Source organism: Mobula birostris, chromosome 16 (assembly GCF_030028105.1).
Source record: "Mobula birostris isolate sMobBir1 chromosome 16, sMobBir1.hap1, whole genome shotgun sequence".
Classification (NCBI taxonomy): Eukaryota; Metazoa; Chordata; class Chondrichthyes; order Myliobatiformes; family Myliobatidae; genus Mobula; species Mobula birostris.
In genome coordinates this window covers 24654508-24666605 of record NC_092385.1, presented here as the reverse complement: position 1 = coordinate 24666605, position 12098 = coordinate 24654508, and the positions used below count along the sequence as shown (strand labels likewise).

The window sequence follows — 12098 nt, the reverse complement described above, 5'->3', positions numbered from 1 at the left end:
CTCTATCAGCTGCTTGAACATCTGGACACTGCAGCTTTTCCCCATTCTTCTTTACAAAACTGCTCAAGCTCTGTCAGATTGCATGGGTATCATGAGTGAACAGCCCTTTTCAAGTCCAGCCACAAATTCTCAATTGTATTGAGGTCTGGAGTCTGACTTGGCCACTCCAGGACATTAACTTTGTTGTTTTTAAGCCATTCCTATGTAACTTTGGCTCTATGCTTGGAGTTATTGTCTTGCTGGAAAACAAATCTTCTCCCAAGTCGCAATTCTCTTGCGGACTGCATCAGGTTTTCCTCCAGGACTTCCCTGTATTTTACCCTCTACCTTCACAAGCCTTCCAGGGCCCGCTGCAGTGAAACATCCCCACAGCATGAGGCAGCCATCACCATGCTTCATGGTAGTGATGATCTGATGTGCAGGGTTCGGCTTACATTAAACATAGTGTTTAGTGTGATGACCAAAAACCTCAATTTTGGTTTCATAAGACCATAGAATTTTCTTCCAGCTGAATTCAGAATCTCCTACATGCGTTCTGGGAAACTCTAGCCAAGATTTCATGAGAGTTCCCCCCCCCCCCAACAGTGGCTTTCCCTTTGCCACTCTTCCACAAAGCTGCGACTGGTGAAGCACCCAGGCAACAGTAGTTGTATGTGAAGTCTCTCCCAGCTCAGCCACAAAAAGAGTCTTTTTCTATTGACCAGTGTCAAAAAAAGCCAAATTAAACCACTGTGATACAATGTTGTAAAACAATAAAACATGAAAACCTCCAAGAGTATAGGCACAGTCTATCTGAAATAAAAGCTGGAAACATTGACAATATGTCATGGCAAGACACAACAGAGGTGCTTCAGGTTGATGATAACGGTAGAGAAAGAAGCAAAAGTTTGTAAACCTTGATGCAATTGCTACAGTTGTGATGACAGTGGGAGGAATAGAAGTGGGTAATCAAGGAGGCACATAGATAGATAGATAGATAGATATACTTTATTGATCCTGAGGGAAATTGGGTTTCGTTACAGCCGCATCAACCAAGAATAGAGCATAAATATAGCAATACAAAAACCACAAACAATCAAACAACAAAATGTAAACTATGCCAGATGGAAATAAGTCCAGGACCAGCCTATTGGCTCAGGGTGTCTGACCCTCCACGGGAGGAGTTGCAAAGTTCGATGGCCACAGGCAGGAACAACCTCCCGTGACACCCAGTGTTGTATCTCGGTGGAATATGGCCGGAGTCCAACAGCAAAAAGTTCAATATCTGGTCTACAAACACATTCCTCCATCGTAATACGACCCGGATTGCACCATCTGTTGTTAACCAGAACAGTAAGCACCCAACTCCTTTACATTTACCTTTACACGAAAACTAATGTAAAATTATTTTAAAATAGATGTTTTATTGGTGCAGAAGCCAAAATCAGCCAGCAAACACAGGTGATTGAGATTTCAAACTACTTAAAATATAGACATCAGGGTTTTAAAAGAGTGAAAATTCGAGTAGGCTACAAAACTGCATACTTGCTGGGAGGACAGCAAAATAATCTAGAGGAGCAAAGGGATGAGTGAGGATTTCAGTCGCAAAGAAGCTGAGGAAAGAGCAGAGTCGTGTGATGTTTGAACCTGGTGATAGTGTAGGATTTTGTGACGAAAACATGCAAGAGTCATTTTATGTGTGTAACAAAATCCGCAGCTCTTTACATTCATTATGAACAAACCAAAAGCAGTCACCTTACACTGACATCATTAAGTTAGACATTGTCTCATAAAGGAAGCACAACAATTCATTGATGGTGTTTTTGAATTATGTAGAACAGTTTCTATTATGAAACTGGAAAGGGTCCAGTGTAGCTGGGAGAAAGGCTTTAAAGCCAGACTCATCAAAGTTACTGGTGAACACAGCAGGCCAGGCAGCATCTCTAGGAAGAGGTACAGTCGACGTTTCGGGCCAAGACCCTTCGTCAGGACTAACTGAAAGAAGAGATAGTAAGAGATTTGAAAGAGAGAGGAGGAGGGGGAGATCCGAAATGATAGGAGAAGACAGGTGGGGGAAGGATGGAGCCAAGAGCTGGGAAGTTGATTGGCAAAAGGGATATGAGAGGATCATGAGACAGGAGGCCCAGGGAGAAGGAAAAGGGGGAGAGGGGGGAAACCCAGAGGATGGACAAGGGGTATAGTCAGAGGGGCAGAGGGAGAAAAAGGAGAGAGAGAGAAAGAATGTGTGTATATAAATAAATAACAGATGGGGTATGTGGGGGAGGTGGGACATTAGCGGAAATTTGAGAAGTCAATGTTCATGCCATCAGGTTGGAGGCTACCCAGACAGAATATAAGGTGTTGTTCCTCCAACCTGAGCGTGGCTTCATCTTTACAGTAGAGGAGGCCGTGGATTGACATATCAGAATGGGAATGGGATGTGGAATTAAAGTGCGTGGCCACTGGGAGATCCTGCTTTCTCCGGCGGACAGAGCGTAGGTGTTCAGCAAAACGATCTCCCAGTCTGCGTTGGGTATCGCCAATATATAGGAGGCCACATCGGGAGCACCGGACGCAGTATATCACCCCAGCCGACTCACAGGTGAAGTGTCGCCTCACCTGGAAGGACTGTCTGGGGCCCTGAATGGTGGTAAGGGAGGAAGTGTAAGGGCATGTGTAGCACTTGTTCCGCTTACAAGGATAAGTGCCAGGAAGGAGATAAGTGGGGAGGGATGGGGGGGAACAAATGGACAAGGGAGTTGCGTAGGGACTCTGCTGTTTATAGACTTCAGTTCAGCGTTCAACACTATCATATCGCAGAAATTGGTGGGGAAACCCTCAATGGGTCTCAACACTTTCCTCTGCAATTGGATGTTGGACTTCATAACAGTAAGGCCACAGTGTGGCCATCAACATCTCTGATCCCATTATGCTGAGCACTGGCACTCCTCAAAGCCGTCTGCTCAACCCACTGCTGACACATGACTTGTCGCAGGATCCAGCTCAAACCGTGTCATCCAGTTTGCAGATGACACAACAGTGGTTGTGTCAATATTGATGACGAGACTGAGTATAGAGAGGAAGTGGAGCAACTGGTAGATTTGTGTGAGAAGAACAATCTAAGCCTGAACGTGGAGAAGACAAAGGAAATCATTGTGGACTTCAGGAAGGTGCAGACGAACCATCCCCCTCTGCAAATACATGGCTCGTCCGTAGAGAAAAGTTAAGTGCACCAACTTCCTGGGAGTTCACATCATAGATGACCTCACCTGGTCCCTTAATATCACCTCCCTGAACAAGGTGGTACAGTAGTGCCTCCACTTCCTAAGAGGATTGAGGCAAGCAAGGCTCCCCGCCTCCACATCTTAACTGTGTTATACAGGAGCACTATTGAGAGTGTCCTGACAAGTTGCATCTCCATCTAGAATGGGAGCAGTTGGGCTTCGCATCAGAAGTCCTACAAAGGACTGTGAGAATAGCTGAGAGGATCATAGCGATCTCCTTACCATCCATCCACTATCCTCTTTGACATTCTACCATCAGGCAGGAGACTACAATGCATAAAAACAAGAATGGTCAGGATGAGAAATAGTTTCATCCCCCGGGCCGTTAGGCTTCTGGACTCCCTACTGCATCATATTCAAGGTGTCATTGGTTAATCTGTTCTGTACCTTGCAATATTTAATATTAATGCAATTTATTTGGTTAATTATGTGTGATTCATATGTAGATTTTATCTTTAGCTTCACAAGTTATCGTGTGTTATGTATACTATTGTGCTTTACACCCTGGTTCAGAGAAACATTGTCTTGTTTCTATATACATTATAGGGTTATGTACGTTATATACATGTATGTAGTTAAATAACAGTAAACTTGATGAACAATACACTAAAATAGATTGAAAATATAGGCAAGAATTAGTTTCAGCTCAACCACCAAGGTTATGAACCATGTGACATAACTTCAGATAATTTCCTGGAAAGGGAACTTTTTAATCTTTCTTTTGTGCCTGGGATCTAGAGGTACTGGTGAGACTAGCACTTACTGCTTTGTCCCAAATGCCCCTGAACTGACTAGCATATAGAAAGCAGAGTCAACCACATTGCCATGTGTCTGGAATCACATGTAGGCCAGGCTAGGTAAAGAAAGATAAATCCTTTCTTAAACAAGATGAATTTTTAAATACAATGTCATTTTAATGGGCATAAAAGAGCATTTTACTGTTTATTGCTTGAATGCTAGTTTCCTAGCAGCCATGATGTTCAGATCAATAGCCTAGGTCTCTTGATATCTCTCCAAAAAAGCAAGTTTGGGGTTGAGGGGTAGCAACATATTGTATGTTCAAAGATCTTAGGAGACGGAAGAAGTGCAGCAATTGTAAGGACAATAGGAAAGACATAACAATAGTGGATTTAAGGTAACCTTTGGATTTTAGGGAGCTGGGAAAGGGGACAAAGAGAGGAAATAATGGCTTTGGGGGCAGCAAGATTAAAAAAACATACTTTTCGCTTTATTTTACTGTCAGAGCAAAAACTAAAATTTCAATATAAAACTTCAAGTGAACTAGATATAGGCGGGATTACACTTGGTAACAAATTTGTTAAAACAGTCTTTCATGAAATATTATTTAATAATTTTAGTACCTACTCTTAAGCGTGTGACTTGAGTCTGAGGGTCAATTAACCTAAAATATAAGAAAACTATTATCAGACATATTTATATTTTAATTGTTTAAAACAAAGCAAACATTTCTGCCAATCAACAAAAAACTGAACTCACTTCAAACTGTCACACGTCACTAGCAAATGAGATTCAGTCATCCGAAAAATATTGTGTATAGCACGGGCTGCAAGGATCTGACGCATTGTTTCATAAATAACATCCGAGGTTTCATCTGTTTTAACTTCCATTGAACCAAGGAATCGCACAATGAACAACTGATGAAGAATTGATTCTGCAGAAAATATTAAAAATTTCAATCAATATTTATTTGTCTTTCTGCATGCATTTGCTAAGAGCTCAAACGGTATTATCTTCAAAAATATAGAGAGTTCTAATGCATCAATTGAACTAATGGTGCTTTAATTTACTACCAACTTTATTGTTAGGACAACAAAATCTGACAACAAAAATCAAGCCTACTACACAAAAATATGTGAATTAATTTACCCAAATCAATACAGTGGATTCCCCACTCATATCTACAATGATGAAGTGCTTTGAGAGGTTGGTTCTGGCTAGAATTAACTCCTGTTTCAGCAGGACCTGGACCACAGCAATTTGCCTACCACCACAATAGGTCTATGGCAGATGCTATCTCATTGGGTCTTCATGTGGCCTTGGATCACCTGGACAATACTAATACCCATGTCAGGATGCTGTTTAATGACTACAGCTCAGCATCTAACATGATCATTCCTACAGTTCCTAACCAGAAGACCACAATCTGTGCGGATCAGAAATAACACCTCCACCTCGCTGACAATCAACACTGGCACACCTCAGGGATGTGTGCTCAGCCCACTACTCTACTCTCTCTACACCCATGACTGTGTGGCTAGGCACAGTTCATGCCATCTATAAATTTGCTGACTATTGTTGGCAGAATTTCAGATGGTGACGAGGGGGCATACAGAAGCAAGATCTATCAGCTAGTTAAATGGTGTTGCAGTAACAACCTTGCAACTCAATGTCAGTAAGACCAAAGAACTACTTGTGGACTTCAGAAACGGTAAGACAAGGGAACACACACCAGTCCTCATAGAGGGATCAGAAGTGGAAAGAGTAAGCAATTTCAAGTTTTTGAGAGTCAATACTTCCGAAGATTTATCCTGGACCCAACACATATCGAAGCTGCAACAAAGAAGGCACAACAGAAGCCGTATTTCATTAGGAGATTGAGGAGATTTGGTATGTCACCAAAAGACACTCGCAAATTTCTACCATGGAGAGCATTTTAACTGGCTCCATCACCGTCTGCATGGGCGGGGGGCGGGGTTTGCTACTGCACAGGATCAAAATAAGCTGCAGAGAGTTGTAAATGTAGTCAGCTCCATCATGGGCACCAGCCTCCGCAGTATCCAGGATATGTACATTAAGGAACCCCATCACACAGGTCACGCCTTGTTGTCGTTGCTATCATCAGGAAGGAGGTACAGGAACCTGAAGGCACACAGTCAGCAATTCAGGACCAGCTGCTTTCCCTTTGTCATCCAATTTCTGAATGCACATTGAAACTATGAATCCTACCTCACTACTTTTTTTAATTTCTGTTTATGCACTACTTAACTATTTTATATTTTTTCATGTTTTTTTCTCTATTATTATGTATTGCATTATACTGCTGCTGCAAAGACAACAAATTTCATGACATATGCTGGTGATATTAAACCTGATTCCGACAACTGGGACCCATCCGGACCAGTACATTTTGGCTCAATTAGCCAGTTTTGCGTAAATAGTTAAAAAGATATAAAAAGACAAACTACTGTTTAATTGAGTAACAAATTATGTACTTAAATGAAATACAGAGCAAATTAGAACATTGTCAATGCTACTGCAGTACTCTAAAACTATGTATTAGTTCCTAACAGTTATCAATGGAGTTGCTCATTCAATGTATGCTGACATGAGTACGGTGTGCAGGGAGATGCAGCACCTCTGGTGAAGGGGCTTGTTGTGTTCATCCTGGGGCAGCTCACTCACCGTTGGCTCTCATCTGTAGTTCCTGTTTGTATGCGACAGCAACTACATGCTGGTACACCACTTCAACAGACAAGCTAAACCAGGAGAAGGTAGCCGGCAGGCCTCACACCTTGGTGAAATAGGGACATACCTATTCTAGCATGTGAAGTCTGTTCCAGTGAACTGAGCAGATGAAATCAACAGTGAGAACCAACAGCCAAGAAGACTTCTGCAATACTTTATGGAGAGCACAGGGCATGCTAAGACACAGCAGAAGTCATAGTCATCCACTGCAACTAAGGATACCCCAGTTTGTGATGACTACTCATACCACTGGACCTGGACTTCCAAAGTTGAGAGAATGGAACTGGCCCAGTGCAATGGCTTTTCTTCTTTAAAAATTCTCCCACAGATTTCACTGTCATTGTCAGATACAACAGACAACCAACATGATGCCGTGTTCCTCTGATTGACTGTAAATGAACAAAATTAGTCTAGACACCTAGTGCAGATAATGGACTGCTTTCATACAATGCTTTCTATGATTACACCCTCCAAATCTTCATTTTCATTGTAACATTCAAGATGACTGTCAATACTTTCAATTTTTTTATAGTTCTTAACTTGCTGAAGTAGTAAAATCGTTTCACTATCACTCATGGTTGTTTCTGGCTTCTCGAAGCATGACTGCAACGAGCGAAACAGTTCTGAATTGTCTTACTGCTTATTCCTCACCAATTATCAGTGACAAGAGTCATTGGTTTTTGAATACAAACACACGCAACAGATGCTATTTAAAAACTGATCATTCTAAGCATGGTGTAATGTCTAACGGCCATACAAGTTCATGCGACTGAGGCTAGTTAGAAACTGTTCGGCAATAGTGTGCCGTCCCAATTAACTGCAATAGTGTCCCAAATAAATGAAGGGAATCCCAGCTATTTTCTCGATTAGGTTTTGCTGTTTAAGAGTAGTCCAAAATAAGTGGCTGCCCTGATTAACCAATGGACTAGTCAACCGGAATCCACTGTATATGGTTTATGTACTGAGAATCTATGATAATGCTAAATCAGAAAAATGTGTCAAGATAATTCTTAACTATTACTGTTTTGAAATACATAATGGGTAACATAGTTAGCAGTCTGTTTGAGTTTGGGCACAGTATGATAAACTATGTTATGTTTCAATAAAGGTTTTCCAGGATTCATCACAGTTCTTCAGTGAACTACCATTTTGTAGCATTTCTAATGTACTTAAATACATAATCCTTACTGTTACACAGCGGTAGAAGCTCATCTTGGCAGTAGGACAAGAGGAGTAGTACCAAATAGGTTGCTCTTTATTTGCAATGTGTAATATTTAATTCCATTGCATTCAAAGAATTAAATATTAGACAATGCTTGTAAGGGATCATTAATTCAAGACTACCCATTTTTTGTCACCATTCAAAGCAAAATTTTATTTGTGCATCTTACCTTCAGAGTCCTGTGTTTTTGATTCCCCAGACTCTCCAAATGGATTTGTTCTTCTAATGGAGAAATAATTAAATGTAAGCTGTTTCTTTATTAACTAAAATAATTTTTATTTCTTTTTTTTTCTATTAGGTTTATTTTTGTTCTTTTGTAAAAGTCAATTTTCAAGGGTATTGTCACTTAAATCTACACTTAAATAGTATCTACAGACGATTTAATTATGCAAGGTACTATATTATGAATTTTGTTTGATTTACAAAGAAACAATTACATTTTACTGCTGTAATGTTACAAATTCTGGAATTTGTGCCTATTTTATTTTGAGATACAGGCTTTTCCGGCCCAATGAGTCGCACTGTCCAGCAACCCACCCATTTAACACAAGCCTAATAATAGGTCAATTTACAATGACCACTTTGCAAACCATCACGTATTTGGACTGCGGGAGGAAATCAGAGCACCCACAGGAAACCCACGTGGTTCACGCGGAGAACGTACGAACTCCTCATAGATGCTGCAAAAATTGAATTGTGATTATCACACTAACTGTGGTGCCCATGGGATCTGTAAAATCGTTTTTTACTATAATGAATACATGCCACTCTATGCCCTTGGAAATACGTTGCAGTAAAGTTCTCATAATGCACTTTGTTCAGCCTTTTACATTTACAAAATTTTACTTAAAAATGCTTTCCAGGAATATAACCTTCTGTAAGTTGTGAAATGGTTGTGGGAGGTTGATATTATATTATCCAAAATCTATGTGTCATTTCCAGTATATATTATATACAAATTAAGGTAATGTCTACTTTTTAAAATGAAAAAGAAATTCCCTTAATTGAGCCAATTACAATACTCCTGTACCCGTTTCAATTGGATTAGTTAATTCAGATGGAACTAATAATCAAACCAAGGAATGTGGTTAGTTGTGAGTTTGCCATGTTCAGTTGATACTAAGTTCACCACTAAGTTTTGGATTGCAGACCTCTAACCTAGATTCTATATTTTTTCCTGAAACAAGGAGACCAATATAGGACAGTGTACTCCAGATGTGGCCTTCCTAATACACGATATATCTGAAGCATAAACACTCTACCCTATCTCCAATTCTGTTGTAATGAATGAATCTTGGTTTCATTCCTTTAGCTTTCTCAACTACTTTCTCATAGCCTTTTGCAAATTATGTACTAGATCACCCAGATGACTCTGCATCTCAGTTCTGCATTTCGAAGATGCTTCCTGTCAAAGTCGAGAAACCGCAATTTCCTGTTATACTCTAACTGCAAGATTTTTACCCACTCATTTAATCTAATATATCCCCAATAAACACCTTGTGAAATCTTATCTTTACCCTGATTTTGTCCCTTCCAATTCCTGATTTACAACTTTTCTGGGATGTTACTGTATCCCCTCTGATGAAGACAAATGCAAAATATCTGCTGATTCTTCTGTCATCATTTTATTTTAAATTTTGATCCATATTCATTGGAGTTTTGGAGTTTAAAAGAATGAAGAGTGATAATAAAATATACAAGATCCCTGACAGGAAAAATGCTGAGACATTTCTACTAATTGGAAAATGTCAATCAAGGGGTCATAATTACAAGACTAGAGTAGTCACTCAAAACTGAAGTGTTTCAGAAGTACTACTTGCAGAGGGTGCTGAATGCCTGGAATTCTCTACACCAGAAGGTTGTGGAAGCTAGATTATTGGGGGTATTTAAAGAATAGATATATTTCTGAAAGATTGGGAGTTTAAAGGCTATAAGGACCTTGCATAGAAGAGATGAAAGCCTGGAAAAAATCAATCATTATCATATTGAATGGCAGAGAGGATTCAAGAGATCAATGGCCTAAGCTTGCTTCTTTTTTATCTTCTTAATTATTAATTCCACAGACTTGCTGTCTTACAGAATTAAAACACTTTAATAATTAATTTTTAAAACCGAAACTCTGACTTTTTTTTTAGCACTTCTTGCTAGTCTCCTTCCTTATTTAGCCATTTGTCATATTTTGCAATGTCTTGTATTCTGTTCAATCATTTGACCTGCCACATGCTTTCTCTTTAACTTTTCAGCTATCTTTAACATCTTCATTAGTTAAAGAGAATGGGTCCTTTCCTTGAAATTTCTTTCTCATTGAATTGCATCTTTTTTGTGTATTCTAAAAAAATCCTTTAAACATCTGTCAGGACATGATTCATCAACCCCTTTTGTTAGTTCACTTGAGTTAGTTCTGCTTTCAGGTCCTCATTGATAGCCTTATTTAAAGTTTAAAATATTAACCTCAGACACTTGCTTCCTCCCCTCAAAATGAATATAAAATTCAATTACATTATGATCCCTGCCATCACTATGAAGTACTACCATGTTCAACAACACTAAGCTTTGTACGGCCGTATAGTTCTAGAATGTGCAAATCCAAAAAACTCTCCTGAAAACACACTGTGAACTCAAGTGAAGTCTCAAAGTTGCTTATTCCAGAGAATTCTTAGACTAATGCAATAATTCAAGATTTTTGGTACAATCACGATTCCAGAAGTAAATGCATACAGCTCTTTCACATTATATATGAGCCCTCCAATCGAATTAGTCAACTTTCTATTCTCTTGACCTGCAAGTGTTCACTAAAACCCAAAAGTCTTACATGTTTGTCTTACCTGGTACATTGTCCTGAAGTCTTCGCTAGGTTAGACAACTCCTCACTGACAGGAGAAATTATATCAAATTGAATGGGTGTATCTGGGGCAACTATTGAATCCAATGAAATTGTAGAAAGGGCAGGAGATTCCGATCCAAGAGACGTGGAACTGTTTGTCCGTGAGGGATGAGGTCTATTGTGGCTGTTTCAAGAAATTCAATACAGAAACAATCAATCTTCCCCTGCATTTTCACAGAGATTGATAAATACTTTATTTGTATTATGTTCTCAGTTTTCCTTTTAAGAAGAATACGCTTAAGAAGTTGGGTGGTAGGGTGAGGATACATCTCTTGCAAAGGAGGTGTAAGGCACTCCTTCCCTCCACTAGCCTGCAAGGTCAAGCACCTGCTTAGGGTCACTTGAAGCTATGGGTGGATGGTTGTGTGAGCAGCTGGGGCATTTCACAAGTTCTGGTTATGCAACCACTGATGCCAGGCAGACAGTCTCTGAAGAGTATTGATAATGGCTGGGGTCAATAGCAATCCACTTCTGTAGAAAATTTTGCCGAGAACAATCAGGGTCATGGAATGACCATGACCACCCACATCCTACAACATGGTGCATAACAAACAATCAACTAAGGAACAATATGTAACTTAATGACAACATGTTTGGATGCAGATTCATGTTCATGCCCCTGACCAATTATATCTCTGTGATAAGGCTGAAAAATACTCTTAAACATGTTCTAACAATGTAGAATTTATAGATTTCCCTCTAACTATGGAAAAAAAAACAATTGGATCTATTGTCTGACTTCGTTTAATTGGCTCTCTCTTCATCTCAATCTTTTCAAGTACCTGTTTTTTACTTCATGGCTTGGAGATTTGGAAAGGAATTTTAGTCCTTTAGCCTCATTGGTAATTAAATCAATATTCCATGAAATAATTATTTCACCTTAAGAGCCATATACTTAATTGGAAAATTAAATAATATGAGACCCTTAGACTTAGATACTTCCACATAGTCTACAAATGTTTTAGTTGACAATTTGCCTTAGTCAAAAACCTGGGTCTTTCTTCATTGTGTAGTTACATAATGATATACAAGAAGGCTTGAGCAACAAAGCTTACTACCGTATCTATTGGAAGAACAGGGCATTTAATACTCACCAGAACCATTTAAAATCTGCAAAAATAAGGGAGCTATTTACACCAACTTAGAAAGTTCAGAATGGTCAGATGCATAATATACATGCAGTACTGTGCAAAAGAGTTAGGCACATACAGTGGCATGTAAAAGTTTGGGCCAAAATTCAGCA

The 12098-nt window shown here is 39.4% G+C and overlaps 1 protein-coding gene across 4 annotated transcripts in view; it reads right to left on the bottom strand.

The window, feature by feature from the left end:
- Nucleotides 1–12098, bottom strand: part of appl1 (adaptor protein, phosphotyrosine interaction, PH domain and leucine zipper containing 1) — a 70540-nt gene that overhangs the window by 15293 nt on the left and 43149 nt on the right. For all 4 annotated transcript variants that reach the window (XM_072280423.1, XM_072280424.1, XM_072280425.1 and 1 more), the window contains 4 exons: nucleotides 10797–10979; nucleotides 8141–8193; nucleotides 4761–4935; nucleotides 4629–4665 (listed from right to left, as the gene is read on the bottom strand). In XM_072280423.1, the coding sequence (XP_072136524.1) occupies nucleotides 4629–4665; nucleotides 4761–4935; nucleotides 8141–8193; nucleotides 10797–10979 (448 nt within the window). The remainder of the gene's footprint in view (nucleotides 1–4628; nucleotides 4666–4760; nucleotides 4936–8140; nucleotides 8194–10796; nucleotides 10980–12098) is intronic.